Here is a 27,403-nt window from a genome sequence, read left to right as displayed (position 1 = left end):
TGCGAGGAAGATGCATTCCATGGGTCCTGTGGAGTCATCAATGCTTTTGGATCAGACAGTGTTTGTTTGAGACTTTGTGATCACCTCAAGAAACACTCGGTTCTTCTTTTAAGATGGTCCCTACGACTCAAGCATATCTTCCCACTCCCTCCCGGATATAGCCCTTCCAACTCCCTCCTATTCACAAGCTGAACCATTCCACTGGGGAAGCAGCTACTTGGATTGGATTCCTACACAGAAATAAGAGCCATTTATCTATCTATCTATCTATCTATCTATCTATCATCTTGAAATGAAAGACTTCAAATCATCATTCATTATGTCGAGTAGAGATTAAATCCTCAATTTCAAACAAAAGTGAATTTATTTAAATATTTAACTAATTAAAAAGAAATTCCCCTCTTGAGTCAAATAATAATGATAATAAATCATAATATCAATTTGATTATCAATTTGTCAGAGAAACTCTATTTATAGTCTGAGATCCCAATCGTCAGCGATTAAATTCAAAAAAAATATTGTGACGAATTGATTTATCTTTTTCTAATAGATTATATTTTGTATGATTGAAGATACTCATCTGAAAATAAATATGATTGATTATACGAATTCGACTTAATATAGCGCACTATATTAAATCGTTAGAATTGGATTCATAGAGCTAAAAAGAAACCCAATAATCCAACACGGCAACCGTCGGATTCGGGTTCATATTGGATCTTATACTCCTTTCCAAATCCAGGTTCATATTGTAGTGAATCCGACCCAATAAAGCCTCATCGTGGCAACTTGGTAGTTCTTCGCGGATGAGGAGGGTTGCTATGGGAAACCGCCCGAGATTTCGATTCCTGAAGCGTCCTCGCGAACTGATGAGAGAGAGAGAGAGAGAGAGACGTCGCTTTGAAGAGTAATAAAAAGTATTTAAGTAAAAAGAAAATAATAGGGGAAAAAAAACCCACTCAAACTCTAGAATAGGATTTCCGTATCGGAAGACGTTGCGGTTCTTCGGATTCCGACCGGGGTTGATGCGGATCGTCGCCTCCACCGAGATCTGAGGCTGTTGATTCCTGGAAGAGGTGCGCGCCGACGAAACATCCGGTCTTTCTTTTCTCTTTTGCTTTCGTTTTCGTGAGATTTATGCGATCGGCACGAGATCTAAGCCCGGGATCGGGGGAATCTTGCATCAGCCCAATCCGCCTCGGGCGTTTGCTTACAGCCAAGTGGTCTGATGCCTTTTGATTGAAAGTGTCCTCCTTTTTGTTTTGGTTGATATTTTCCTATGGGAAACTGATAATTTCTCTTTTGGTGTTTGTCTGTGGAAGTTTACCCGTGTTCATTTATTTGTAGACATGATTGGGTTACAATCTTGATGTGGGATGATGGTTAGAAACTTTTTTTTTAACCCTAGTAAATTTTGAAGCTTTTCCTGAATAGATCTGCAGAATAGGAGTATATAGCCATCGATTTGCTGGTTATGCAGAACGAGTGCAATAATTTTAAACCGACAAGTGGCACATTCCGCTATTGACGGGTAAAATGCTTATTGCTTAATTTAGATAGGTTTGCTTGTGCCAATAACTGTACGATCGTTTATCTTCGTGCCTTTGGCTTTTCCTTGGTTTTGCTTGCATTGGATGCTGCTGTATGATTGTTCATTTTGTTTATCTTGTTGTTTCTTGAAAGCTTTAGGCCCTTAGTGTTGGTGAATCTCTGTTGTTTTTTCTTCTTTTGATTTGTGGGTAGGATTTTTTTTTCTTCTGTTGTGATGAACATTTTTTTTGGAGCTTCTCTTATTCAGTTCTTCTAAATCATGTTTGCTTTTTTAGATTTGGTGTTTCCAAAAAAATAAATGATTGAATGTGCAAGGTACTCTGTTGAGTGCATTGCCCAACATTTGGCTAATATTTGAGAGAGGCATCCAATAAGTGTTAATTATGTGTATTTTTCTGTTGTTTATCGTCACACTGGTGTATATATGTACAGTATAACTAATTGTAAATGGATCAGCTTAGGAACTTTGGGAAATTGTGCGTACTTTGACACTTTCCCTCCTATATTGCAATTCCTTTTCAACTAGCCGAAAGCACCAGAACTAGACCATTATAGTTCTAAGCTTCTTTCTCTTGGATATTGAAGCTCTCATAGGGCCATGGAACTTCTTTCTGTTGTGTTGCTTGACTTTTCTGCATTAATATGGTTTTTGATTGCTGAGTTAGTTAACTTATTCTGTACCACAGAGGTTTAGGCTTCTGCAATTGGAAAATGTCTCGGTATCATGAGGATGTTGATGAAATGGCAGACGCTTATGAAATGGGTGATGGAGAGGATGACATGGATGAAGAACTCCGTGGAAGAGGGATGGGTGATTCAGATTCCGATGATGAAGAATATGGCCAATCTGTATGTTTATCTAGTTCAACAGCTTTTTGTATGTTGATCTTTCATTTGGGTGCGTTAAGCAATTTATTCTACTACCATCTACAGTTGTACTTCTTTTATGCTGCAGAGTCATATGATCACTGTTAACTTTTTCTTCATCTTTTTGATAGACTCTGACAAAGAAAAAGTTCTTGTTTTTTCCTTTTTTTTTCTCAGAATTATAGGGTAACTGATACTACATCAGCCCAAGCAAGGAAAGGAAAGGATATCCAAGGAATTCCATGGCACAGTCTGAGCATCACTAGGAAACAGTACAGACAGACCAGATTAGAACAATACAAGAATTATGAAAATGTTCAAAATTCTGGAGAAGCATCAGAGAAGGCATGATGCTTTGGCAATGTACAGCTCAGTTACTTAAATTTGATTTTTCTTCTTGTTAAGTTTTCTACATGTTACTTTCCTGTGTAGGAATGTAAACCAACTGAGAAGGGAGGCACGTATTATGAATTCTGGCGAAATACAAGAGCTGTCAAATCAACTATCCTTCATTTTCAGGTGACCAGTTACAGATGTTTGCTAGAGTTGAGTTGTAGACTTATTATATCATATTGCTGTCATGTTAATACTATCAAGATGTACTCAGGTTTGAGCTTTTGACATTGATGTAATAAAGCTCAACAATTTTATAGGCACTATATAATCCATTGCTATTCGGAGATCACACCACAAAGGAGAGCCCAATTAGATCAATTTTGGATATATCTTGGTGGTACTTACAGATTTCTGCTTCTGTAACATAAAGCAAGAGAAAAGATGTAGGTAGAAAAGATCATATCATTTTTTACATCTGACTTGGGTGATTGCAACTGGTAACAACAGAGAGGGCAAAAATGGATCAGCTGCAGGCGTTAAAAACTATATATGGCCACACATTTAATCTGCAGTTGTGAATATGGGTTTTTTGTATCGACGTTTGCTCAAAGTGGATACTCATATGAGTGAAGTATATGATCGATACATTATCATGAATCAGATTTTGGTGGGTTACAGGTTTGGCTATTGCACAATATGATACATTAGCAATGTAAACAAAGGTACTAATTTAAAGCCATTTAAGATTTCTAGTGTAGAAAGAAACTGGAAAGAGATCTTGGAAGAAAAATAAGGATAACTAAGCGAATGTATGTTCCGATTACATACATTGTGTAGTTAAACATGCCATTCAATAAGAAATCAGAGTGACTATTGTTTCTCAATCCTTCTAGTCTCGTTAACATTCTTTTGAGTCATTTATGTGGGAATTGCATGTTCTGCAATTTTTTGATATACTCCAAGTTTGCTGGATCAGATTTTGATCATTATTGAAATTTAGGGTTATGTTTGGAAAGTTTGGATGGTTTGGTGGGATTGCAGAACCATAACGGAATTGTGGCAAAAAATATTTTTAAGAATATGAACTCTGGAAAATACAACAGAAAAATCCAAAATAAGAAAAATATAGAAGATAACAAAACAAAGCTGATGAAGAAATAGACAATTACGGAACACAGGTGAACTTGGGTAAATGTTGCTACACAGTTTATATAACATGTTTAGAATGTGGTTTGTCCCATAGATGGTTACAGGTTAGAGCTGCAACTCAAGCAGGATGGGCTGTGTTAGAGGTCAACTTAAACCCAATCAAAGACATAGGCCCTTAACTTAGTTGTTAAATATATAATATGGATGCCTATTGATATTATACAGATATACTGATATGCCAAATCTTGAAATAATAGGATTTGGTATAACATATGACAATAGGAAGATATTGCAACTATATAATATAATGTATGACAAAGCTCGGTCAAGTGTATGGTTACATTTCATAATAAATAACATGTAATTAACTAGTATTTCTGAACTATTCTTTTGGAAAGAGTTTATTTTTTATTAACATTATGAAAATTCTTGCAAAGCAAACTTCTCCAAAGGCATCCAGTATTCAGTTGCATTTTCTTTTAGCCAGTCTTTGTGTTGCCATTTCTAATAATTAATTTAAATGCAAATAAATCAATATTTACCTTAGAGAACCTTGATCACACTCCAATTTTGTTCAACCTGAAGATTATTATTATTTCAACCATTACTAAACATAGTTCACATTTTTCTATAGTGGAGTAGTCATCTAATTTCCTTGGTTATTTGTAGGTTGGCTATGTTCATAAGAATGGTTTTGTATTGTATCTTTTGTCCTGTATCTTCGGTTGCATTGTAGCAGTATGGTGGTTGCTTTCATTGTAAAGGTTGTGTGTTTAATATTGACTGTTCTTCTAACATTCCCTTTGCAGCTGAGGAATTTGGTTTGGGCAACCTCAAAGCATGATGTCTACTTGATGTCAAACTATTCTGTGCTTCATTGGTCAGCATTAAGTTGTCAAAAGTCTGAAATCATGAATGTTTCAGGACACGTAGCACCTAGTGAGGTGCATGCGCTTCTGTTAACTTTTGGAAAAATTCGAACACATTAGTTAATTTTTGTGATTCACATATCAGCATTGTTCTGCTGTTATATTAATCCATGAATCTGTCTTTTTGGCTACAGAAACACCCAGGTAGTTTATTAGAAGGATTTTCACAGACTCAAGTTAGCACATTGGCAGTAAAAGATAAGCTGCTTGTAGCCGGTGGATTCCAAGGAGAACTCATTTGTAAAGTAATTCCCTTTGTCACTCTCCTGCTAATTATGCTAAAATTTGCGCCAAAGAATACATTTGTAGATTATAGAGATAATGATACTGGATATTCATGCTGTATCTAGTAGTTGGCTGTTTTTGTCATTATTTGGATTAGGTCTTAAGAACCATATCGAAGGCCAAATGGATGAACATTTTGTTGGTGAGCATGATGGAGAATTATGATATTAAGTTGATAACCTCCGCCTATTCAACTGAAGAATTAGTTGACAGAGTGTGTCTGATAATGAGAACAATTAAAGATTTAGCATTTTGCTTATTTTGAGGTTTCTGTTTTTTTCCTTTCAGTTGGATCATGCATTCGTGACAAATTTTTAGCTTAGCTTTTTGGACTTTATCTTTCGTTTTGGCACGGACTTAGCTAGAATTGTCTAAGTCGTGAGGTACCTTTGCGGCAAAGACACGAACTTAACTTCCGTTGCCTAAGTCGTGAAGCACCCTCACGCCCACTTCTCGGACTTAGCTGGGATTGCCTAAGTCGTGGCGCACCCTTCCGATATGCGTCCACAAAGGGTCAACCAATTTGCAACCTCACTCAGGTCCCAAAGAACTTGTAAAAGAGAAAGTTGATTAGTTCGAAAATAAGCGACAGACAAGTCCCGATGTCTCGTGGAAATGGAAGCTTTACAAGCAATTCAGCAAGCACCTTGCGTGCATAAGAGAAAAGAGGGGGAGGAAAACAAGGACTTTAGAAAGTAGAACGAAAAGTTGCAAGTCCACAAACAACTGCTCACTGGGTGCCGGGCGCAAATGTAAGTTTCCGTCAAGTTAACATGCGAACTTGTGAAGATTTTTCAACGCCGACAATATACCGAAGACCCATCTAACCATGTGCCACCCGGGTGGTTTCAATGTACTGAGATGACTGACATTTCGCGTGCAACTGCGGCTTGCAGAAAACAAGCCATGGCACACGAAAACGGAGCTATTTTGGGCAGTTCGGCCCGGTGCGGTGAGCGATCGCACTGCAGCGCTGCAACCTGTTCGAACATGCATTTTTACAAAGAAAAACACACAAAACTAAGGCAAAACATGCTGCCATGTCTCGGTGCAAGCATGCAAAAGCTACGAACGATTCGTTAAACGAAGTTGTTGCGGGTGCGCGACGACCGTTTGTGATATTCTCCCCCACTTAAACTGTCGACGCCCTCGTCGACGCTTGTTGGTAGTTGTTGATGACTGCTTCTTTATGTCGTAGGGCATCTTCAGGCTCCCAACTGGCTTCGGTTCGGGGAAGCTTTCGCCACTTCACCAAGTACTCGGTCTGTTCAGCACCATTGGGTAGCTTTATCTTGCGATTCGCTAAAATGGTTTCAACTCGCTTTTCATAAGAGGCTCTGGTGGGGGGGGGGTGGTCGAGTTGGAACACTTCGGGAAGCATCTTGCGGATCTAAGTGGTAGGCTTTCAAGTTGCTGGCGTGGAAAACATTGTGAATTTTGAGCCACGCCAGCAGTTGCAACTTGTAGGAGACGTTGCCCACCCTACTGATAATTGGGAAGGGCCTTTCATACTTACGCACCAATCCTTTATGTACTTTGTTCCTAAAGAATTAGAGTGATGCTGGTTGGAGCTTTACCAACACCAAATCATCGACTTTGAACTCCTACAACCGCCTTCCCAAGTCTGCCCACTTCTTCATCTTTTGGTCGCCTTCTCCAAGTAAGCCCGTGCAATATCTGTATTTCAGTGTCATTCTTTTATAAAGTGATATACTGACAGACTACTCCCAGTATACCCAATAGCCAAGGTGTGAGGAGTTGACGGTTGTTGTCCTGTATTGATCTCGAAGGGGCTCTTGTTGGACGCAGAGCTCCGCTGCAAGTTATAGGAGAATTGGGCTATGTCCAACAGCTTCACCCAATCTCGTTGGTTAGCACTTACGTAGTGCTGAGGAGCGAGTTTATCCTTTCAGTTTGGCCATCCGTCTGGGGGTGGAAGCTTGTGGAGAAGGATAACTTAGACCCCAACAATTTGAATAGCTCGGTTCAGAATCGTCCCAGGAACCGAGCGTCTCGATCATTGATGATATTGTGCGGGACTCCCCAATACTTCACCACATTCTTCATTATCAGCTTGGCCGCCTCCTCTACTGAACAGTGTAGGGGTGCAGCAATGAAAGTTGCATACTTTGAAAATCGATCGACCACCACGAGTATCGATCCGAGTTACCCTACTGCCGACAAGCTTGATGTGAAGTCTAAGGAAATGCTCTCCCACGGCCTTTCTGGTACAGGCAACAACTTCAAAAGTCCCACCGGCTTTCGTTGCTCCACCTTGTCTTGTTGGCAAGTGAGGCACGTTCGAACATATTCCTCCATATTAGTCCCTATTTTCGGTCAATAGAAGGCCCTCTCCACAAGAGCCAAGATTCTGTGAATACTTGGATGTCCATCCCAAAGGGAATCATGATACTTTTTTAAGAGTTCATACCTTAAATTGTCCACTCGAGGAACATAAACCCAATTTCCTTTTGTATAAATGAGTCCCTCATAGACCCAAAATCGTCGTATCTTGCCTTCTTTAATGAGTTGCATCAAGGTCATTGCCTAGGGATCACTATACAGTCTATCCTGGAAAGGAAGTTAGGGTGCAACTGACTTGCTTGGCCTCTGCCCTCCAACCGTATGGCATTCACTCGCTCCACTTTCCGGCTCAATGCATCGGCCACGACATTTGCTTTTTCGGGCTTGTACTCTATTGCTATATCAAACTCAGCCAGGAAGTCCTACCGTCATGCTTGCTTTGGGGAGAGTTTCTTTTGAGTTTGGAAATAGCTCAAAGCGATGTTGTTTGTTCTCAACACAAATCGCGATCTGAGAAGGTAGTGTCGCCAAACTCGTAGATAGTGGACTACCGTTGTCATCTTCTCGTGCACCAGATACCACTGCTCGGTCTTGTTGAGCTTGCGGCTCTCGTTGGCCATCGGGTGACCCTCCTGCATAATTACTCATTCAATAACGAAGTCTGAAGCATCTGTATAGACTTCGAAGGGCTCCCCATAGTCCGGCAATTTGAGCATCGATTCTTCCAACACAGCAACCTTCAAATCTTGAAATGCAGCTTCACTTGTTAGACCACCTCCAAGACTACTCCTTCAACAACTCCGTCAGTGGAGTTGTACGCTTCGAATACCCCGCTATGAAGCGCCGATAGTAGTTGACGAAACCAAGAAAGGATCTCAGCTCTAGCACCTTTGGAGTTTGTCATTCCACAACAGCTTGCACCTTTGATTTGCCCATCCGAATGGAGCCATCACTGATTCGATGCCCTAAGAATAATATCTCTGTTTGAGCAAAGTAGCACTTCTCTCATTTCACGAACAAAGTGTTCTCCCTAAGAACCTTGAAAATTGTCCGAAGGTGCTTGACATGCTCCTTGAGCGTTTGGCTGTAGACGACGATATCGTCCAAGTAGACGACCATAAACTTATCCAAATACTCTTTGAATAGTTGGTTCATAAGAGTGCAGAACGTGGCCGAAGCGTTGGTTAAGCCAAAAGGTATCACCAAAAACTCAAACGCTCCATACCTGGTCACGCAAGTTGTCTTCGCTTCGTCGCCTTCAACAATGTGCACCTGTCAGTACCTCGATCGGAGGTTGAGTTTGGAGAAATACTTGGCTTTGCCCAATTGGTCGAACAAGTCCGCGATGAGCGGGATGGGATACTTGTTCTTCATCGTCACTTTATTGAGGGCTCGATAATCGACGCATAGACGGAGGCTCTCATCTTGTTTCTTTTGGAAGAGAACTGGAGCTCTGAATGATACTTTAGAACTACAGATGAGACCACCGCTTAGTAGTTCATCTAACTACTTTCTGAGCTCTGCTAGCTCTGGAGGGGACATGCGGTAGGGTGGTTTTACTGGAGGCTGCACTCCTAGCTCCAGCTCGATATTATGATTCGCGCTTCTGCGTGGCGGTAGAGTCTTCGGCAACTCGGGTGGCATAACGTCTGTGAACTGCTTCAGAACGTTCGCCATCACAACAGGTTCATGAATGACCTCCTCATTGAGTGGCTCTAGCTTCACAACAGCCTCGAATGTTAATTCATCTTTTTATACCTCTTTCTTCAGTTATAATGCCGATATTTGTTGGGGGTCCCTGGTTCCTCTCCGAGAGACGTGAACCACACAAGGGTCATTACCTCTCATCATATATAGGGAGTTTAGGAACGACATTGGCACCAACTTCGCCGCGTGCATAAACTCCATTCTAAGAATCACTTGGAAGTCATCCAATGACACCGCCATCATGTTCGTGCTCCCGCTCCATGTTCCAATCTTGATGGGGACACCCTTTGCCAGCTCGAAGATCCGCTTGGCCTCCGAGTTCACCACCTTCATCCGACTTGGGTTCTTCTCCAAGATCAGCCTAAGTCGCTTAATCGGCAATAAAGTTGTGAGTAGCGCTCGTGTCCACCATTGCACGGGTTGTTTGGCCATTAAGCTTAATGTCCACGTACATCAGCTCGTTACTCCCTACTTTCAATGACTTTGCCTTTATGTTCTCCCTCACTTGACCCTGCAATGCAATCAACAAATGCATTGCTTCTATTCTATCACGGACAAAATTCTAAACAAGATGTTTGATGTAATGCTTATGTATGTCCGTGTCTTTTAGTTTATTCATGCTTTGCACAGCATGTAGAGGAATGGTCAAAGGCTTAACAGCCCCATTTTAGTTCGGTTTGGTGGCCGATTTAGGTTTGTAAATAAAGGTTGTGTCACATGGATACTTGTGAGAAATACTCAGTCTGTAATGGACCATTTTGACCCTTTGTTGTGCAACCGTTCAGAGCTTGTAAAGTCTGTTTATAATTTGCACTGGCTATGAAGTGTTTTCAAAAATATTTACTTGTGGATCCCGAGTGAGACGCTTTCTCTAACCCGTTTTCTCTTTTGTAGGTCCTAAGGGACCATGGGACGTTTCGGGGAGACTGACCTTTGTGGACAGACACGCAAGGGTGTCGCATGACTTAGGCAAAACCAGCTAAGTCCATGACAATTCGGGGACCTTGCGACTCTTCATCGTTGCTACTGGATTCTGAACTACTTGAACTGAGGGCTACGGCCTTGCCCTTGTCTGATTTGGGGAGGTGGATTGAAGTTGTTAAAGCATTGAGTGTTTATTTATGTGGACACTCCCTCACCATGTGCGGCCCTCTACACAAGGAGCATCCGTCAAGTTTTGGGGCTTTGTCTTTTGTGCTTGGCCCTTTGTGAGAACTTTTCTTCCTTTGTTTGCCCCCGGGCTCCTTCCCTCAAAAATATTTTGGAGGGCGATTTCCTGAAGCTTGTTTCCTTTTTCCTGAGTCCTCAGAGGAAACAAAGTCGGTGAACCTTTCTACGACCGCAATTGCCTCGATCACATCGGTGATATTCCTTCGATGCAGTTCTTGTTGAGCCCATGGCTTCAAACCATCGAGGAAGTTGAATAGTTTATCCTTCTCGGACATGTTTTGTATGTCCAACATTAGTATAGAAAATTGCTTCACGTAGTCTCGAATGGAAATGCTTTGGCAGAGTTGTCTCAGTTTCCTCCTTGCGACAAACTCTATATTCTCGGGTAGGAGCTGAGTTCTCAACTCTCGCTTTAAGTCCTCCCATGTGTCCACCCGACACCGACCTTGTTGGATATCCTCCCAACGGGGTCGCTACCAAAGTTTTGCATCCCCATTCAAATACATGGTTGCTATCGAAACTTTGGTTTCTTCAGAATCAGGCCTCATAGCTCGAAAGTATTGTTCCAAGTCGAACAGGAAATTCTCGAGCTCTTTAGCATCTCTGGCACCCCCATAACAATGCGGCTCGAGTGCTCTCAAGTTTTGTGGTAGCGCAACGCGAGTGTTGCTCCCTCCTGCATTTAGTGCCTTTGTGAGCATAGTTACTTTAGAAGTGAGTTCCGCCACGATTTCGTGCAGATGTTGCAAAGAGTCTTTGGTGTCGTCTGATAGTCGATCGATTAGGGCCTCAACCTTGTCGATCCGGGATTCAGCTTCTTCTTGCGAGCTCTCTACCCCAAGAAGCCTTCGTTGGCCCTGCTAGAGTTCCTCCAAGCTCGCTTCAAGAACATCCAAGCGGGTTTCCTTCGCTATGAGTCTCTCCTTATAACTATTTTTCTCGGTTAGTGCTTCATATTGCGCCTCCTCCGCTCGCGGAGAGTAGCCAACTTCTCGCTCATCATGTTCGTTGCCGCGCTCCTCCTGAGCAGCTCCAACAACATGAGAGCGAGTATGCACTTGTAGCCCACCTGTGGTTGCTTGGGGCAAGGGTCCGGCTTGCCCCGTCTTGCTTGATTCGCCACGATGCTTTGTTATGGCGAGATTGCGAAGTTCCTTCGTTGCTTGCTCGAATTGCTTGTCCGCTTTGATACCATAATGTCACGGACTTTAGCTAGAATTGCCTAAGTCGTGAGGCACTTTTGGGGCAAAGATGCGAACTTAGCTTCAGTTGCCTAAGTCGCGAAGCACCCTCGCGCCAACTTCTCGGACTTAGTTGGGATTGCCTAAGTCGTGGCGCGCCCTTACGATATGCGTCTGCAAAGGGTCAGCCAATTTGCAACCTCACTTAGGTCTCGAAAGACCTGTAAAAGAGAAAGTTGATTAGTTCGAAAACGAATGACAGACAAGTCCCGACGTCTCGCGTAAAGGAAAGCTTTACATGCAATTCAATAAGCACCTTGCGTGCATAAGAGAAAAGAGGGGAAGGAGGAAAACAAGGACTTTAGAAGGTAGAACGAACAGTTGCAAGTCCACAAACAACTGCTCACCGAGTGCCGGGCGCGAAAGCATGTTCCCGTTAAGTTAACGTGCGAACTTGTGAAGATTTTTCAACGCCCGACAATATACCGAAGCCCCATCCAGCCCTGTGCCACTTGGTAGGTTCCAGGGTGTTGAGAAGGCTGACGTTTTGCGTGCAGCTACAGCTTGCAGAAAACAAGCCGTGGCATGCGAAAACGGAGCTGTTTTGGGCAGTTCGGCCCGGCGCGGTGAGCGATCGCACTGCAGCGCTGTAACCTATTCGAACATGCATTTTTACAAGCAAAAACACACAAAACTAAGGCAAAACATACTACCATGTCTCGGTACAAGCATGCAAAAGCGACGAACGGTTTGTTGAACGAAGTTGTTGCGGGTACGCGACGACCGTTCATGACAGTTTGGCATAATTACTCTTAAGACTTGTATTGTACACCTAGTACTACTTGATTTGATTTGAGATGCTTATCCTTCTTATTGTGTTCTATTTTATTAAATTATGCAACTGGGCTTTGGCAACTATGATTTTGGATACTATCATTGAAACAGCAGTTAGTTTGTTATATCCTTAGTTTGTCTTTAGGCCCTTTTTTGTTGTCAATGCTGTTGCAAGTATTTGGTCTTATTAGAGATTTGCTAGATCAGATTAAAATTTCTAAAACCTTTGTTTTTTAAGATTTTGACAAACTAATTATAGTTGCCTTCAGATAAATTACCTGCCATATAGACACTGTTGTTATTTGGGATGTGTGGTCATTTGATTGTTTGTCATTTTGTTATGGAATGTAGTATTTAGATCGAGAAGGAATCAGTTTTTGTTGCCGGACAACATACGAAGACAATGCAATAACTAACGCAGTTGAAATTTATAACAGTCCCAGGTACCTGATTACTTTGGCCATTTAATTTTTTTCTGTTGCTTGTTTGACTTAATATTGAAATTTATTTAGTGGTGCTGTTCACTTTATGGCTTCAAATAATGACTGTGGAGTTCGAGATTTTGACATGGAGAAGTTTCAGCTTTGCAAGCATTTCCCATTCCCATGGCCTGTGAATGTAAGCTATCTGCATTTTAGCTCATTATTGTAGGTTGGATCTTCTTTTTTTCATTCAGTAGCTAATCTTAAATGGATAAATTGTAACTTAAAGTTATTTAAGCGTTAGTTTGGAATTTGTTAATTCAATAATGAAGCTATTCAGTAGTAATTCAAGAAGTGAAGGTGCCAAATTTTAGCTATTTTGCTGCTGTGATATACTTCCTCATTAGTTGAATCATTGCTTGTTCATGTACTCCATGCTGGGTGTTGTATCAGGAACTAATCAACATTGGGTTGAACTAGTTGAGGCTTCCTTACCTGCTTTAACTTTTGCAGCACACATCACTAAGTCCCGATGGAAAGCTTCTTGTCATCGTGGGAGACAACCCTGAAGGAGTTTTGGTTGATTCTCATACCGGAAAGGTGAGTAGGATGTGACTGCTGGTCTCGTAAGTTGAGAAAACGGTAACAGCAATCAGTTTAAAACCTGACCTAGAGAATTTGGTTTTAACACCCTACCAGATTTACGTCCTACTTGGAAAATGAAACAGAAAAATGAGTTTTTTTGGTGTGTTCTTGCAGACTGTGCATGAATTGCAGGGTCACATCGACTTCTCTTTTGCTTCAGCCTGGCATCCGAATGGCTTTACCTTTGCCACTGGCAACCAGGATAAAACCTGCCGAGTTTGGGACATTAGGAATCTCTCCAAATCTGTTGCTGCATTGAGAGGCAATCTCGGTGCCATAAGATCGATCCGCTTCACGTCTGATGGACGATTTATGGCAATGGCCGAACCTGCAGACTTTGTTCATGTCTTTGACGTCGGAAGTGGGTACAACAAGCAGCAGGAGCTGGACTTCTTCGGTGAAATCTCTGGCATATCGTTCAGTCCCGACACGGAGGCTCTGTTTGTCGGCGTATGGGATCGCACCTATGGGAGTTTGCTGCAGTACAACCGTCGCAGGAACTACTCGTACCTCGATTCACTGCTTTGATATGAACAAATAGCAGTGTCAAGTGTTGTGACTGTGTGATATACTACTGCCCCAAATAGAGAATGGGGACCTTCAGATGCATCCTTCTTTCGTCGCTTGGCATCAAGAGGCAACGAGAATCATGCTTGATATGAATAAATTTGTTGGAAGTGTTTGAAGAAATGTACAGATGCTTAGGGACAGAATGAGATAAAGACAAAAGACAAAGAAGCATCAAGCTAAGCTCTCGAACTGTGCTTGAGGCCTTCTCTTTTAGAACTTTTTGAGTGGTTCTTGCGTTTCATCGTTTCCGATCTTTCTTGCTTGTGTAATAAGATTAGTCCATCATCTTTGCCAGGGGCGACCTCAGGTGTAATTGTTGCTGTGACATCCTACTTTAATCTCCTATCCAACATGGGAAGAGGTTTGAGTTGGTTTATATGATTAGATGGATCTCTTATTAAATCAATGATTCATGTTCATCAAGTTAATGAGTCGGTTTTTTCAAGTTTTATAGTTTGTATGACCTGGCTCTTGAAATATAATAATCTGAAATCAATATGCTTATGATGTGAATTATTAGGGTTCAAAAAAGCTGATTATGGTGTTATTGAAGCACGAATAAAACCTTAAGAAAAAAACTTCAATCTTCCTAGTATCTCAAATGTGTCTTTAATTTTAATGTAAAAAAAAGAATGATAGTAAAATATGTTTAATTATAGATTATTCACTATAATTAGTTATATTTTTTTAGCATTTTGATCTTTATAATTTTAAAAATTATATTAAAAAATAAAATATATTTTTTTTATGTCATCGATTTTGTTTCGAAAATATCACATGTATTTGATTCTATCTCAGTTTAATTTATCACTAAATATGTACGATATTTTATAATTAAATATTTTAGTATTTTTATTAACGGAATCGACCGTATGAGAAGAAATACGATGAAAATATATGATTAAATATTTTACTTTCCTATCTAAATGTAATCACACTGGTGAGCTTAGCACCAGATAAGGATAGAGAAGTCATTTTGCTTCTAGGAATCTAGTCTCTCTAGTGGGTTGTGATCTAGATATGCTATCCGCCATCGGCCAATCGCGTCCGCCCACCTCATCTCTCGTCGGATCTTCGCCTCCCTCCTCGTTCATCCTCCTCCTCACGAACCCTCTCTCCGCCACCACAACAATCCTAGTTGTCCTCCATCAGAATCTTCATATCTTTGACTCCCATCTCCACTATTACTTACCCCTTCGCCCTCTCTCTGTCTCTGTCTCTGTCTCTCTCTCTCTCTCTCTCTCTCTCTCTCTCTCTCTCTCTCTCTCTCAGGAAGAAGAACCAGGACACCATGGCTACTTCCACTCTCTTCACCTATCCCATGCAAAAGGGCAGCATCCTCGCCCCCTCCTCCACCTCCTTCCGTGGCCTCCGCCCCCTGAAGCCCACCGACTCCTCCCAGTTCCCCCAAACCCGAGCCATCTCCATCAAACCGGTACGTCCCGTCCGCAAGCCAGGTGGGATCCGGGCCGAACTGAACCCGTCGCTGGTCATCAGCCTCAGCACCGGCCTCTCCCTCTTCCTGGGCAGGTTCGTCTTCTTCAACTTCCAGCGCGAGAATGTGGCGAAGCAGGGCCTGCCGGAGCAGAACGGCGTGACGCACTTCGAGGCCGGCGACACCCAGGCGAAGGAGTACGTGGGTCTGCTCAAGTCCAACGACCCCGTGGGGTTCAACATCGTGGACGTGCTTGCATGGGGATCCATCGGCCACATCGTCGCCTACTACATCCTTGCCACCTCCAGCAATGGGTACGACCCCAAGTTCTTTGGTTGAGGGTGTCGCTGTTGAATCATGTAAGAAGGCTTCTGGTTGTACATTTTGCTCTCATGATCGATCGTTTGGGGGTGTGAAGATGGGAAGTTAAACATGTGGTGTGGTCGTGGTGGTGATGCATTTCTTTATAATCAATGGAAAATTGCTAGCTTTGTTTCTTCTTCTTCTTCTTCTTCTTCTTCTTCTTCTTCTTCTTCTTCTTCATATGCAAGATCTTGAGAATGACACCAAATAGTGGATTTCCGCTACATATTAACTGAGTAAATCAGCAAGGGGCTTGCTATTTCTTGTGGACTTGACAATCCTTCGTAATAAGTCTGAGATACTTCAATTTCCTTCGATTCAGGGTTTATCGTTCTCGTCAATCACAAACATAATCCAAAATCAGCAATGACTTTATGCCATGATTTGCTTCTAGGCCTAAATCATTGACGGAAAATGTATAAGCTTAGTTTAATTATAGTGTATACCCATTGAATCCTTACAAGTCGATTCAAGTAGCACACTGTGAACAAAGCATTGGGTTCATAAAGAGCGCAAAGAGTGAAGCTGCAAATGGATGGATCAACCAGAGTAAGGAAAGAACGAATGATGCAGCAATGAGGTAGATGGTAAGGTGATTCGAAGTAGTAATGGTGGCAAGTCTTGTACTTGTGATGGGGTATCATCGAAGATCGAAGTGGTAATGGATACTACATCTCCTTTGGAGTTCGAAGAGTATGTATCCAAAAACCCTGTTGTCAAGGACTGAGGAAGCCCTCAGTTCATTGGAGAGCTAATCCACCATCACGTGAAATCAACAAGCTGCAAATGAATGGCAGAATAACCTCCGTCCTTGTGGCTAACCTTCGAAGGCACCGGAGGGTTCATCGAGTCCAGATGGCTCGCCTACGGCGAGATCATCATCAACGGCACGTTTGCCATGCTCGGCGCAGCAGGTGCCATTCCACCTGAGACCGCTCTTCCATGGTTCAAGACCGGTGTCACTCCACCCACGGGGACGTCTTACAACTACTGGGCCGACCCTTACACCCACTTCGTGCTGGAAATGGTGCTCATGGGGTTTCCCGGAGCACCGGAGATTCCAGGACTCGGCGAAAAAGACGGGTTCCATGGGAAAGCAGTATGGATCAGGCGACCCTGCCTACCCCGGAGGACCGCTCTTCAACCCTCTTGGCTTCAGGTCCATGAAGGAGAGCTGAAGCTGAAGGAGGTGAAGAACGGGAGGCTGGCGATGCTGGCCATCCTGGGCTACTTCGTCCAGGCTCTGGTGACAGGAGTTAGGCCATTCCAGAACCTCCTTCATCACTTGGCTAACCCTGCGCACAACAACATCTCGACAAGCCTCAAGCTCCTTCATCACTGAAGCCATCTCTATCTCTTGTGCTCATCTATCCAAATCCCTCCTGCACGTAGCTTCCAACTTAGGCATCTGTACTTCGTCTCATGTAAACAGTGCGGACTTTGACTGTAGAACATGGTAGATGTGACTTGAGAGAGAGTGAGAGAGAGAGAGAGAGAAAGGGGCAGGGGTCGGGCACGCGAATCCCGAGAAGTCTAAACGTTACCGATGAGCGTTGTCTCTCTTTCTCCATGCAATGCACGCTCCTCGATGCCCATTCCTTCCATTAATAACGCCGAGCTGCACCACAAGCGGAGGAAGAAAGAGATAAAAAGCAGAGATAGCCGACACAACTTGCCACATCTCCCCCCATTCCAATCTCCACGCCTGTCACTGGCTGATGGATCTCACATGCGAGCGACGCCATGATCCGACTGGGCGACAGCTTTTTGCGTGTCTTCTACGTCGCGCACTGCTTTGCTTGCCCTCAGGATTAGTGACATCACAAGAACTTCTCGTCGCCTTGCCACCAACCTTTTCTTCATCAACGGCTGCTACTTTCATAGCCTCTCTCTCTCTCTCTCTCTCTCTCTCCCTCTCCTGCCTGTTAGCTTACCTTCTTACTGTTCATGCAAAAAACCGAAGCTTATGCAACGGCTATATTTCATGTGACAGTGGAATCTACGAATGTTTTCATGTGTCTCTCCTAATGTTAACATTAGAACATGCAATGGGATCACTAGAACGAAGGATCATGCGAGTACTTCAAATCCTCTGAACACGTTAATTAGTAATGGAGTATATAATGCAATCAGGCAAGCGGTTCTATTTTGCCGTTCGGATTGATTCATTCACTTTGGTGAACTCGATAATATGTAGGTAAGCAATTGCATTTCCAATGTGTATGCACTGACAATGCCTATAGAGGCAGCAAATCTTAATTGGATAACATAGAGAGCAAAAGAGATTTTGACTGCATCACTTCTGATAGAACCACCAGTGAAGTAGCATGCACAAAAGGTCAAGCAAGTATTAGAACTGCTTATTGCCACATAATACTTCACACATCCTACAAATTTTGATTATTTCATAACATCATTCTGGAATAGAAAAGAAGTGTAAAACCTGCAGAATCCTCCACAAATATTCAGCACAAATTATATATGTCAACCGGAATGACAATTTGAAGAAAACATATTGCCATAATTAAAAGATGATTTAGATGCATGGATTATTGAGATGTTGAAGGAAAGGATTTCTGTTGCAGCCAACAAGGTCTTTAAAACATCAATTTTTGATACACAACCCACTTCAGAACTCTAACAGTCAGATTCTTATATAAGTTTCATTCTTTTTGTTCTGATGGATGTTTCACAGTTATTAAGAAGACCTATATATCAAGAAGTCTGAGACAAGGTAACCTCAGCTTCAAGACAGACCTTTCTTGGTGCCTGCTGTTTCATTGGATCAGGCAGAGATGGCTGCAGAGCAGAACTGGAGAAGAAACATATTCCACAAGCACTTTGTACAGGTAGGATCAGCGCAGGGTCCGAGAGTAACAAACTGATGGCCTCATGTGAGCTGTTGTAGCAGATTGGAACACAAAGGGGCCAGGCGGTAGACCGCTGTGGCCTTCCAAAGTGCCACCTCGCTTCATCAAACTAGCATTGACCCCAGTGTACGGATTCGGTAACAAGTGTCTCGGACCACCAGGAAGATCCCGAATGTGGCTTCGTGAGGAAAAGTAGGACATCGGTCTTTGAGACAAATGATTCAATCCTGAAGTAGCAAAAGGCAAAGTACTTGTTGGACTTCTTAGACTAGTAACTGGTTTATTATCAGTTTCGGGAGAGTCATCAATCACAATCACCTCATTCATCATATGAGACGCTTGAGAGGTGTTGGGCCTTCTGTAACCATTCTTTTGTTGAGTCTGCCGATCAGGTCTTGGCACAAAAGCAGTGTGCAGGGGTGTCACTGAAAAACCAGCCACTCGGGTGCTTGGCAGCATGAACACAGGAAACTGGTGCCCACCCATTGATACAGCTGGATCAAAGGCAGCAGAGCCACCAAAAATCTGGTGATGGCATCGAAAATTCTCCTGCTCCAAGAGATTGTTGGTTGAAGCATATCCAAGAGAAGACAAGATGGTTGCTCGTGGTGCATAGTCCAAAACTGCACTTTGAGGTCGCACAAACTCTTCGTTGTTCCCCACCATCAAATTCTTACCCATCAACCTAAGTATCGGGTTGGAGTTTGACTGGTTCTCCGAATGAGATGATGGGGTACCAGAACCCAAGTCACTGCAAGTTGGAACCTTACCTGCAGAAGTAGATAGAGCAGATGGTTGCAAGCCGGAGCTGACCATGTTATTAGATTTACAATTCTGATACGAGCTAAATGAAGAAGAGACTCTTGGCCTGGCAAATAAGTTGGAGACCTGCTTTCCCCTGGCTGTCCTGAGTGTAGTACTTTGTCTTAACAATTGAGAATCTCTTGAAAGGCTCTCCCTACACGACCAACAGAAAGGTTTGTCATCCACTGAGCGATCAGGTTCATTTGCTGGCAGATTCACCTTGAGTTCTTGATTCTTTCTCTCATTATCTCTTCCTTCAGCTACTACTATGGTGTTTTCAGTAATTGGTACTACTGAACCAAACTTATCTTGAGCATTAATAGCACTTGCAAATGGTTCAGCCACTGAATCTCGACAATTGGAATTTTTTGGAGAAGGAAGAGATATGGTAGAGGCAGTTGAGACAGGTGATCCACATGGTTCATTGTCACTAGCCAGATTCATAGCACCCTTTTCAATTGTTCTAACTGAGGTTATTGATGTGCTCTTTTCGGGTATTTCAGGCTCCATATCCCCATGACTAGTCAAACAACCACTAGAATCCTGGATGGACATGGTGTCAACTGTACAATTTGTAGGATAAACTACACAGGTGTCTTTCCCCCTTGTGAGTTCCATCTTATCTGCTATTTGGATATTGTGGCCATTATTCTCTTGTCTGGATATGTCATCACAGCTCAACTCTTGCTTCTCAGATCTTTGTACAAATCGTTCCACATGGACTTCACTTTTGGACGTAGACTGAACATGTTCAACCAATGGAGGAGGCTCTAATTTAGAACCACAGGCTGCTTGCAGGTTTTCTGAAGTCACAGTGTCATTAGAAAGAGGATTACCAGAATTCACCCTTGTCGAAGGTTCACTGACATAATTTTCATTGCCCAAGACCTCCACTTGCATATCTAGGTTTTGAACATCAGGACCAGTGCATTCAGTTCCAGGCCATGGCTTCTTCATTGTACTGTTTTTCCACTCTTCTGTGGTGCTTCTGTCATCTCTTTCCGTGGACTCTGGGAGATCTTTCCTGCTTGGAGATTCCGAATTCATCATTTCTCTCACTCTAGATACTGTGACACTCTTTGAATGATCAAGTTCACAAGATCCTGGGGATTCCCTTGTTCCTAAAATATCAACACCAGAACCATGCAGTCTACTGGCTGTAGATTGAAATTCTGCTCCACTTCTGCCACTCCTAAAAATGGATCTATGCTTACGAAACCTTTTGCAGGTAGATAGTTTCTCACTTAGATCAACTTTTCTTGATTCCAAGTTCAAGGGTGATCTTCTAAGTGAGTTATTCTTCTTCAGATTTGAAACAGTATGAACGTTCATTGAGGTAGAACAGATCTCTGCAGTCATGTTTGTCTTCTCAGAAAAACTATCTGATTGATGGTGAATCCCCATGTGAATCTCGTTTGTTTTCCTTCTGGAAGTAGCCACCAAATTCACAGACGACTTTGATATTCTCAATAGACGACCATTTTCTACACTATTATTGGGTGACCATCCGGAACTTGAGATAGGTGAGCTTTCAGATTTTTCCATGCCAACATCCATGGAGTGAACCATTTTAAACTGTAAATTATTTTTGTTTGATTTCTGAAAGTTGGCTAAGTCTTCAGACGATCTAGAAAGCTTCAAGTGGTGACTTATAGCAGCAAAAGAATTGCCAGCATCCAGTTGGCTACACTCAGCCAGCCTACTCCTAGTAACTGGTACAGCAGCATCTGTGGTGCTATGGACATTCTTCCTAACAAGCTTCTTTGAGACATGTGATCGTCTTGAACAAATCCACTGTCTTAAAGATGCAGACCTACTGCACTTGGTGAGCTCTCCTGGATCTGATATATGTAAAAGTGATTCTACATTATCAGGATGAGTTTCTGTATTATGATCTCCTTCGGATGCAGTTCGAATCTGGTCAAGCAAATACATCTCATGCTATCAAATCAGCATAATGATCAACACGGATGAGGTTTAAGATAATAAAATAAGCATGAAAACATAGAACTTGCATGAAATTTGCATTGTAAATCACATCTGATGAATGTTGGAAGAGTGTGGTCAGAGTTCAGGGAGAAAATCGAACAGTTGGGTACAAAGCTGCAAGAGAGGAAAGCATCAAATCTTGCAAATTTGAAGTAGAGATAAGCTAAAGCCAAGATCATGATTGAGAGAGATTGAATTGGGAAAAAGTGAGGGCAAAACAGTAACAAGTTCCAGCTTCCAAATACAGTGAATTTAGAGGAAAAGGAACTGAAGGAGATACTACTAAGGCTAGGAATGTAAGAAATAGTATCGGAGGTTCCTTTAGACTTTTTAAGTGCATCTAGAATTTAAGCATGTTGCAAACTTCAATTATAAAGAGATGATGTTAATGACTAATATACTCAATCAGCATGTGATTAAATAAACCAAACAACTTCCAAAAGAGTATAAAACTTATTGAATACTGAAACTTCTTCAGTTTGCCTAATATGAGTTTATGCAATAAGGTTTACTAGTATATGGACTCAAATGCAGCCATTAGATTCCCCTATGAAGAAGAAAGATAGAAATACCTGTTTTTTCAACAGTTTGAATGAACTCAACTTCTTACTTTGTGCCTTCATTTTCATCTTCTTTGAGTACTTTGCTGTGACATGCTTCTTCTTGCTATTAAAAATACTCTTGCTCGTCTCTGTGACTTTTTCATGTATCCGAACCTTCAGTTCCTCCTTGGGCTGTGCTGTGTCACTAAGCTTGGATAAAATCCTGAGCTTTATGCCATTTGAATCAACATATACCGCCCCTTCATTTAGGTCATCACTAGAATCTGTTGGTAATAACTTCCGTTTCTTGGTCTCTATATCAATCACAGCAGTCGATGCAGTCACAAATGCCAATTCAACAGCCCAGTTTGTTCCATTCCTCTTATCAAGGTCTTCGAGTGTACAATGAGGAGCAGTGGTGTATATATCCACCATCAGCCTTTTCTTCCCCGGTTTCACTTTTGGTTTTAGGAATTTGCTTGAAACCAACTTGGTGTTGGACTCCATCGAGAGGCACTGGTCTATGTGAGCATTCAAAGTCGTGTTTGAAGTCGAAGAAAATGTTTTACAAACCGGACAAACCTTTGAAGCCATTGGATCTGAAACTGTGCTACTGTTAGATATTACGTCCTCTGCTCGGCTGTTCTCCGAGATGATGCCCAATTTGACTACCAACTTGCACCTTTTGCCTAACACTTCACGCGAGCTTTCGAGTCTTTTGGTTGGTTCAACGATATCTATTTCCGAATGTGCTTCAGAGGCATCTCTATTTACAGCTAATGAGCAGGAAAGTCCACCGATCTCACCAGAAGTAACATTAACATGGTCATCGCTTGTTATCAGGCCAATTTCTGCATCAACATGATCATGACTAATTCCTTGACAAGCGATCGAATTCCCATCTGGAAGTGGGTTCTCTAACAGTGAGCACGGGTCCTGTCTGATACCAGGGTCATCCCCTTGAGCATCGACGTGAGGCAGGATCGGTTCAACCGCCGAGCATGCAACAGGCCGTCCTGGTTCTATTCCCTTTCTGCAGCAGCGAAATCTCACCAAACCTGGAGGTTCGAAAGGTGGCAATAGATCTTTGACACCGTGCTTCAAGTAAAGCTGCAAGAAATGCTGCTTAAACGGCCAGCTCGTCCCGATGCTTTTGCTCCTTGATGCAAACACATAGTCTCTGAAATCAAAGCAACAGGTGCATGGGAATAAGCTTCCAAAGTATTTGCTACCACTCCAATAACTCAAATTTCAAACATAGGCAACTAAGGAATTTGATACCTCATAACAAAGAGTTCAAACCATAATGCAAATCAATCGACAAAACTAGATACAAATACATGAGCCTCTAAATCTGTCGCCCTTAGCATAAGGGTAACTTCATCTTCTCGGATGCCATGGTTAATTTAACCCATAAAATTAATCATCACATCAAGAAAACTAAACCCTAAAAAGATAAAATCAAGTCCTCCATTCCTTGTTGCTTTTGAGGAATATCTCAAGAAGCAGTATAATGGTATTTAAGGAAACTGTTACCTTATGGAGAAATTAGGAGTTGGTGTCTCTTCAGGGATGGCGAGGCTTTGGGGAGCACTCTCATCAGTTGTCAGTGCAGGAAGGTTGAAGGAACATGAAGGGTCTGAAGGGCTTTTAGTGGATAACATCTGAAGAAGGCCTTCTCCAATCTTGCTAAATCTTCTAACACAAATGGTAGCCCAAGAGCTTTACTGCTACTGGGCCTTCTCGTATCCTTAGCCTCCAGCATAACAAAGGACTTGAGCTCCCAAGCAACCCCTCAAAAGAAGAACTCACCTGATTTGATGCCTGCAAAAGGAGAAAAGAGAAAGCATTTACTAGAGAGGAAATAGGAACCATGACAGAAGGCGAAGTCTTCTGGAACATTATTTCATGTAGAAGAACTAAGACTGGATTTTGGGGCTCCTCAGTGCCATGAATGTAGATGAGGCTCCTCAAAACCAGGCCTCCCAAACACAGAGAAGATCAAAAGTCATGTGGGAGGAAACTTCCAGAGCTGTCATTTTATGTGACCAAAGGGGTAAGGAGAACCACAGGGGCAACGACACCACTCTAGAACAGTACAGGAAGGAAGCTTACAGAAAGATCACAAGGAGGAAGCAGAAGACCCAAGCACATGAAATGATGAGTAAAAGAAACAAAACAAAAAGAGAACATGGTACGACACGAGGTTTGGGCGTCAAGCTAAACAACCACCCAAGGAGATTTAGAAGCATAGCCACCCAAGGAACTTGATGGAAATTTAGAGAGAGAGATGAAGGGCATCAAGGCTGAGACACTTTCACATTCATCTTTGGGGCCTCGCTTTGATGGATTCCTAGGATGGAACGGAAGGGAATAAAGTAGGTGAAATTACAGTTTCTTGGAAGGAAGGATGATGAAGAAGCTCACCACTCACTGGTCAAAAATGACTAGCAAATCTGAAGAAAACCCCTTTCAGATTTTCCTCCTCTTCCCAAGAAGTAACAGAAAACCCAACAAAGATCCAAGACATCCAGCAAAAGATTTAAGGAAAGGAAAGAGAGGCGAGGAAGGGAGGAGAGATTGATCGGATGGAAGATCCAACACGAGGCCGTGAATGATGCAAGCTGATGCAGGGGCTGAAACAAGACCCAAAGAAAATACATGAACAGTACCCCCCACCACATGGAGACTCTGAGAGTCTCCAGGACTCTGCAAGAAGAATTATGTGCAAGAGATAGAAGAAGAGAGAAATCATGGCAGGAGGAGATAAAACACAAAAAAAATCACACTAGAGAGAGGAAGCGTCTCCAGGCCTTACGCAGTCTTGGACTCACAAGGAAGAAGGGATCCAACCAAACTCGAGATTGCAACTGCTGTAGAGTTTCCTGCACAACAAAAAGAGAGGAAGAGAAGTAGGAACTCAAGAGAAAGGAGAGGATGTTTTCTTTTTCCTCCACCACTCACAGTAAGCAGATAGGAGGGAATAAAAGATGAGCGAAAACACCACCCACTCACATATCAAATGGCATCAGGTTCCCCACCAAAGGCAGGCCCTGTACATCAACAGCAACTTCCAGAGAGAGAGAGAGAGAAGGGCAAAGTAAATGGAGGAGTATTCAGAGAGCTGTCCTATCCTGTACCAACTCTATTAGCTTTTCTATCATCTTCTCACTCTCCTTTTTCTTTTGCTGACATTATACTTAAATGAATTGAGGATGCAAACTTTTGACCTTGCCTTTCTCCTAAACCATAGTGATGTCCTTCTTTCTTCCATGGTCCCTCAGTTGGCCAAACTGCCCTTGTTCAAGGACCAAAATGCTTCAAGTTTCACCCTCAGTGATTTTAACTTGTTGCTGCTTTTAATCCACTTTCCAATGATTTATGCTCAACATGCAAAAGAGAGATCATCCATCTATCAATCTGATGTCTCCCACTGGCAAGAAGAGGTTAGTGAGTAAGCTCAATGTTTGCATTTAGACTTCAAACTCTGAGCAATCTATCAATCAGAGGTTAGTGAGTCAGCTCAATGTTTGCATTTAGACTTCAAACTCTGAGCAATCTATCAATCAGAGGTTAGTGAGTCAGCTCAATGTTTGCATTTAGACTTCAAACTCTGAGCAATCTATCAATCAATGCTTTAAATTCTCCCAATCATTATTAACTCAGATCTCTTTGAAGCCAACCTGCATTGCACAACAAATTCTCACAATCTTTGCCTTTATGCACATGAACAAATAAATGTAAAGGTGTTCATTGGAAAGTACTCATTAAATAAAAATCAAATGTTCTCTTTCTTTTTTTTTCCCCCTTCTAGTTTAATTCTTCCAGTACACTCCATGGATGGAACAAAGATGCTAGCTTTAATGTTGTGTCCAATTTTTCATGATTCCCAACACGCCACCTTTTTATTTATAGGAGATATATCCGAGGCACGCACTTCTTCCCCCCTTCTCCTTTTCCAAAAGACAAAGAGACAAGGATGGTGCGATGGACCAAAAGATATCGATGTTCCCTGATACGCCCCTGGCCCCTTAATGCAAGGATATACTACAAAGCGAGGCGCTTCATTCATTAAACTAAGATTAGTTTGACTAGCAAAGGTATATATGCTTTTGGGGTTCAGAAAAGAATTGCAACCTCTTGCAAAGGCTCGGAGACTTTCTGATGCATGATGCCCAGCTTGGGTGGATTTGGGGTGGTGGTGGTGACCAACAGCATAGTCCTCCTCTTTAATGTTTGCCGGTGAAAGAATCCTTGGTTCATTACAATCAAAATACTCTGTAATTTGGATGCCTCTATTTGCATTAAATTTTGGCTCTACAAATAATCATTATTAGAGTGTTCCAAAAGTAACTTAAATCTATCTTTTATAAGCAAGCATTGTAAGCATTGCAAATGAGCAGTACAATTCTCCTCGGCGCCAATACAATACTGACATCATTAACAGTAGATTAAGACATATAATAAGAAACCCAGGATAGATAGATAGATAGATAGATAGATAAATATAAACCTATAATTCTCGGTATTTGGAGCTATGAGTTGTTGCTAAATGGCATGTACATAAGCCTACACTTGAGGTTGGTGAGATAAGATTGCAGAAAGAGATTAGGTGAAAGAAGACAATTTCTTCCCCTGTTTCAGTCGATTATGGGTCTTTTGAAGTCGAATGAGTCCAAGCGAGAGTGATTAGGCACCTCCGTTGCGGTATCGAACCGACCGGCTCATCGGACCGGTTCTTCGGTGGAAATGATTTCTCGAACCGTATGCCCGCAACTCGGACCTCGACTTAGGGCGCGAATCACGCACAACATAAAAGACGATGATGACGACGACGCTTTGGGGAGAGAGCTGAGGTACGACACGACGACCGGGTTGCGAGGCGGGCCCCGGTCAGGACGCGTGGAGCCCGCCGACGCAGATGGCCTCCGACCGACAGCACGTGCACCGCGCCACGTGGTGTCGTTACATGGTGAGGTGGCGGGCTGCGTTCGGTCCGCAGCGCCGAAATGTCGGACGTCCACACGTCTCATCGGATGCGGATTTGATCTGCAGGGGATCCGACCCGAGTTCGGCAGCATGGAATGACTGATGGGCGGAACTGGTGATGCGTCTCTGCGTGGTGGGAGGTCTTTGTGATGGGCCAGCCATGGAAGCTGTCGCACAGGCCCTGGGAGCTGTCCTCACTGAACTCCCATACTTAGTATGGCTTGATCTGTGTGTTCATTGATGTGGACTTCTGGGCTCCAAATTATTGCTGCACATGCTCTGCTGCTACGAAGACCTTTGACAACACAGTGTAGATTGTTTGATTCACATCGATGTTAACATGATGCATGCGAGTATTATAACAGTTGATTGATCACCTTCAAAGATGAGTTCTGTGATCAGAAGAAGAATCCCAATTGTATCACTTCAAGAACAGATGGAAGCATGTTGACCTGTACTTC

The 27,403-nt window shown here is 42.5% G+C and overlaps 3 protein-coding genes and 1 pseudogene across 8 annotated transcripts; 3 read left to right on the top strand and 1 right to left on the bottom strand.

Moving 5' to 3' along the window:
* The first annotated feature begins 918 nt into the window (after window positions 1–918).
* Window positions 919–14,373, top strand: LOC103983900 (uncharacterized WD repeat-containing protein C2A9.03). Of its 3 annotated transcripts, none has more exons than XM_018826757.2 (11): window positions 919–1,076; window positions 1,443–1,531; window positions 2,238–2,400; window positions 2,596–2,763; window positions 2,851–2,937; window positions 4,713–4,847; window positions 4,967–5,077; window positions 12,665–12,756; window positions 12,826–12,931; window positions 13,249–13,335; window positions 13,495–14,373. In XM_018826757.2, the coding sequence occupies exons 3-11, from the start codon at window positions 2,263–2,265 to the stop codon at window positions 13,906–13,908; spliced, it is 1,338 nt and encodes a 445-aa protein (XP_018682302.2). In that variant the 5' UTR covers window positions 919–1,076; window positions 1,443–1,531; window positions 2,238–2,262; the 3' UTR covers window positions 13,909–14,373. The 3 variants fall into 3 exon arrangements, with proteins under 3 accessions (XP_018682302.2, XP_009399522.2, XP_009399521.2); XM_009401247.3 differs by having other exon boundaries at window positions 1,435–1,531; XM_009401246.3 differs by lacking the exon at window positions 1,443–1,531.
* Window positions 14,374–15,136: 763 nt separating this feature from the next.
* Window positions 15,137–15,882, top strand: LOC103983899 (photosystem I reaction center subunit V, chloroplastic-like). Its single transcript, XM_009401245.3, has one exon. It carries the CDS (start codon window positions 15,242–15,244, stop codon window positions 15,722–15,724), a length of 483 nt encoding a protein of 160 aa, XP_009399520.2. The 5' UTR covers window positions 15,137–15,241; the 3' UTR covers window positions 15,725–15,882.
* A 474-nt stretch (window positions 15,883–16,356) lies between these two features.
* LOC103984334 (chlorophyll a-b binding protein 8, chloroplastic-like) lies at window positions 16,357–17,090 on the top strand (annotated as a pseudogene).
* Window positions 17,091–18,306: 1,216 nt separating this feature from the next.
* On the bottom strand, window positions 18,307–25,044 carry LOC103983898 (uncharacterized). 4 transcript variants are annotated; one of them, XM_009401242.3, is made up of 5 exons: window positions 24,969–25,044; window positions 24,772–24,838; window positions 23,490–23,777; window positions 21,984–23,133; window positions 18,307–21,339 (listed from the first exon to the last, which is right to left on the bottom strand). In XM_009401242.3, the coding sequence occupies exons 3-5, from the start codon at window positions 23,615–23,617 to the stop codon at window positions 18,604–18,606; spliced, it is 4,014 nt and encodes a 1,337-aa protein (XP_009399517.2). In that variant the 5' UTR covers window positions 23,618–23,777; window positions 24,772–24,838; window positions 24,969–25,044; the 3' UTR covers window positions 18,307–18,603. The 4 variants fall into 4 exon arrangements, with proteins under 4 accessions (XP_009399517.2, XP_009399516.2, XP_009399518.2 ...); XM_009401244.3 differs by lacking the exon at window positions 24,969–25,044 and having other exon boundaries at window positions 18,709–18,845; window positions 18,937–21,339; window positions 24,772–24,936; XM_009401241.3 differs by lacking the exon at window positions 24,969–25,044 and having other exon boundaries at window positions 24,772–24,957.
* Window positions 25,045–27,403: the final 2,359 nt, after the last annotated feature.

The sequence above is a fragment of the Musa acuminata genome, chromosome BXJ2-5, assembly GCF_036884655.1.
Source record: "Musa acuminata AAA Group cultivar baxijiao chromosome BXJ2-5, Cavendish_Baxijiao_AAA, whole genome shotgun sequence".
Lineage (NCBI taxonomy): Eukaryota > Viridiplantae > Streptophyta > Magnoliopsida > Zingiberales > Musaceae > Musa > Musa acuminata.
Note: the sequence above shows the minus strand (reverse complement) of the source record. Positions and strands in the feature narration are given on the sequence as shown.

Coding starts and splice junctions, on each gene's coding strand:
- LOC103983900 (XM_009401246.3), top strand. CDS start 2,263: ATGTCTCGGTATCATGAGGATGTTGATGAAATGGCAGACGCTTATGAA. Junction 2,401..2,595: donor ATGAAGAATATGGCCAATCT/GTATGTTTATCT, acceptor TTTTTTTCTCAG/AATTATAGGGTAACTGATAC. Junction 4,848..4,966: donor GACACGTAGCACCTAGTGAG/GTGCATGCGCTT, acceptor TTTTGGCTACAG/AAACACCCAGGTAGTTTATT.
- LOC103983899 (XM_009401245.3), top strand. CDS start 15,242: ATGGCTACTTCCACTCTCTTCACCTATCCCATGCAAAAGGGCAGCATC.
- LOC103983898 (XM_009401242.3), bottom strand. CDS start 23,617: ATGTTATCCACTAAAAGCCCTTCAGACCCTTCATGTTCCTTCAACCTT. Junction 23,134..23,489: donor ACTCCTAATTTCTCCATAAG/GTAACAGTTTCC, acceptor CTTTGATTTCAG/AGACTATGTGTTTGCATCAA. Junction 21,340..21,983: donor TCAAACTGTTGAAAAAACAG/GTATTTCTATCT, acceptor TTGCTTGACCAG/ATTCGAACTGCATCCGAAGG.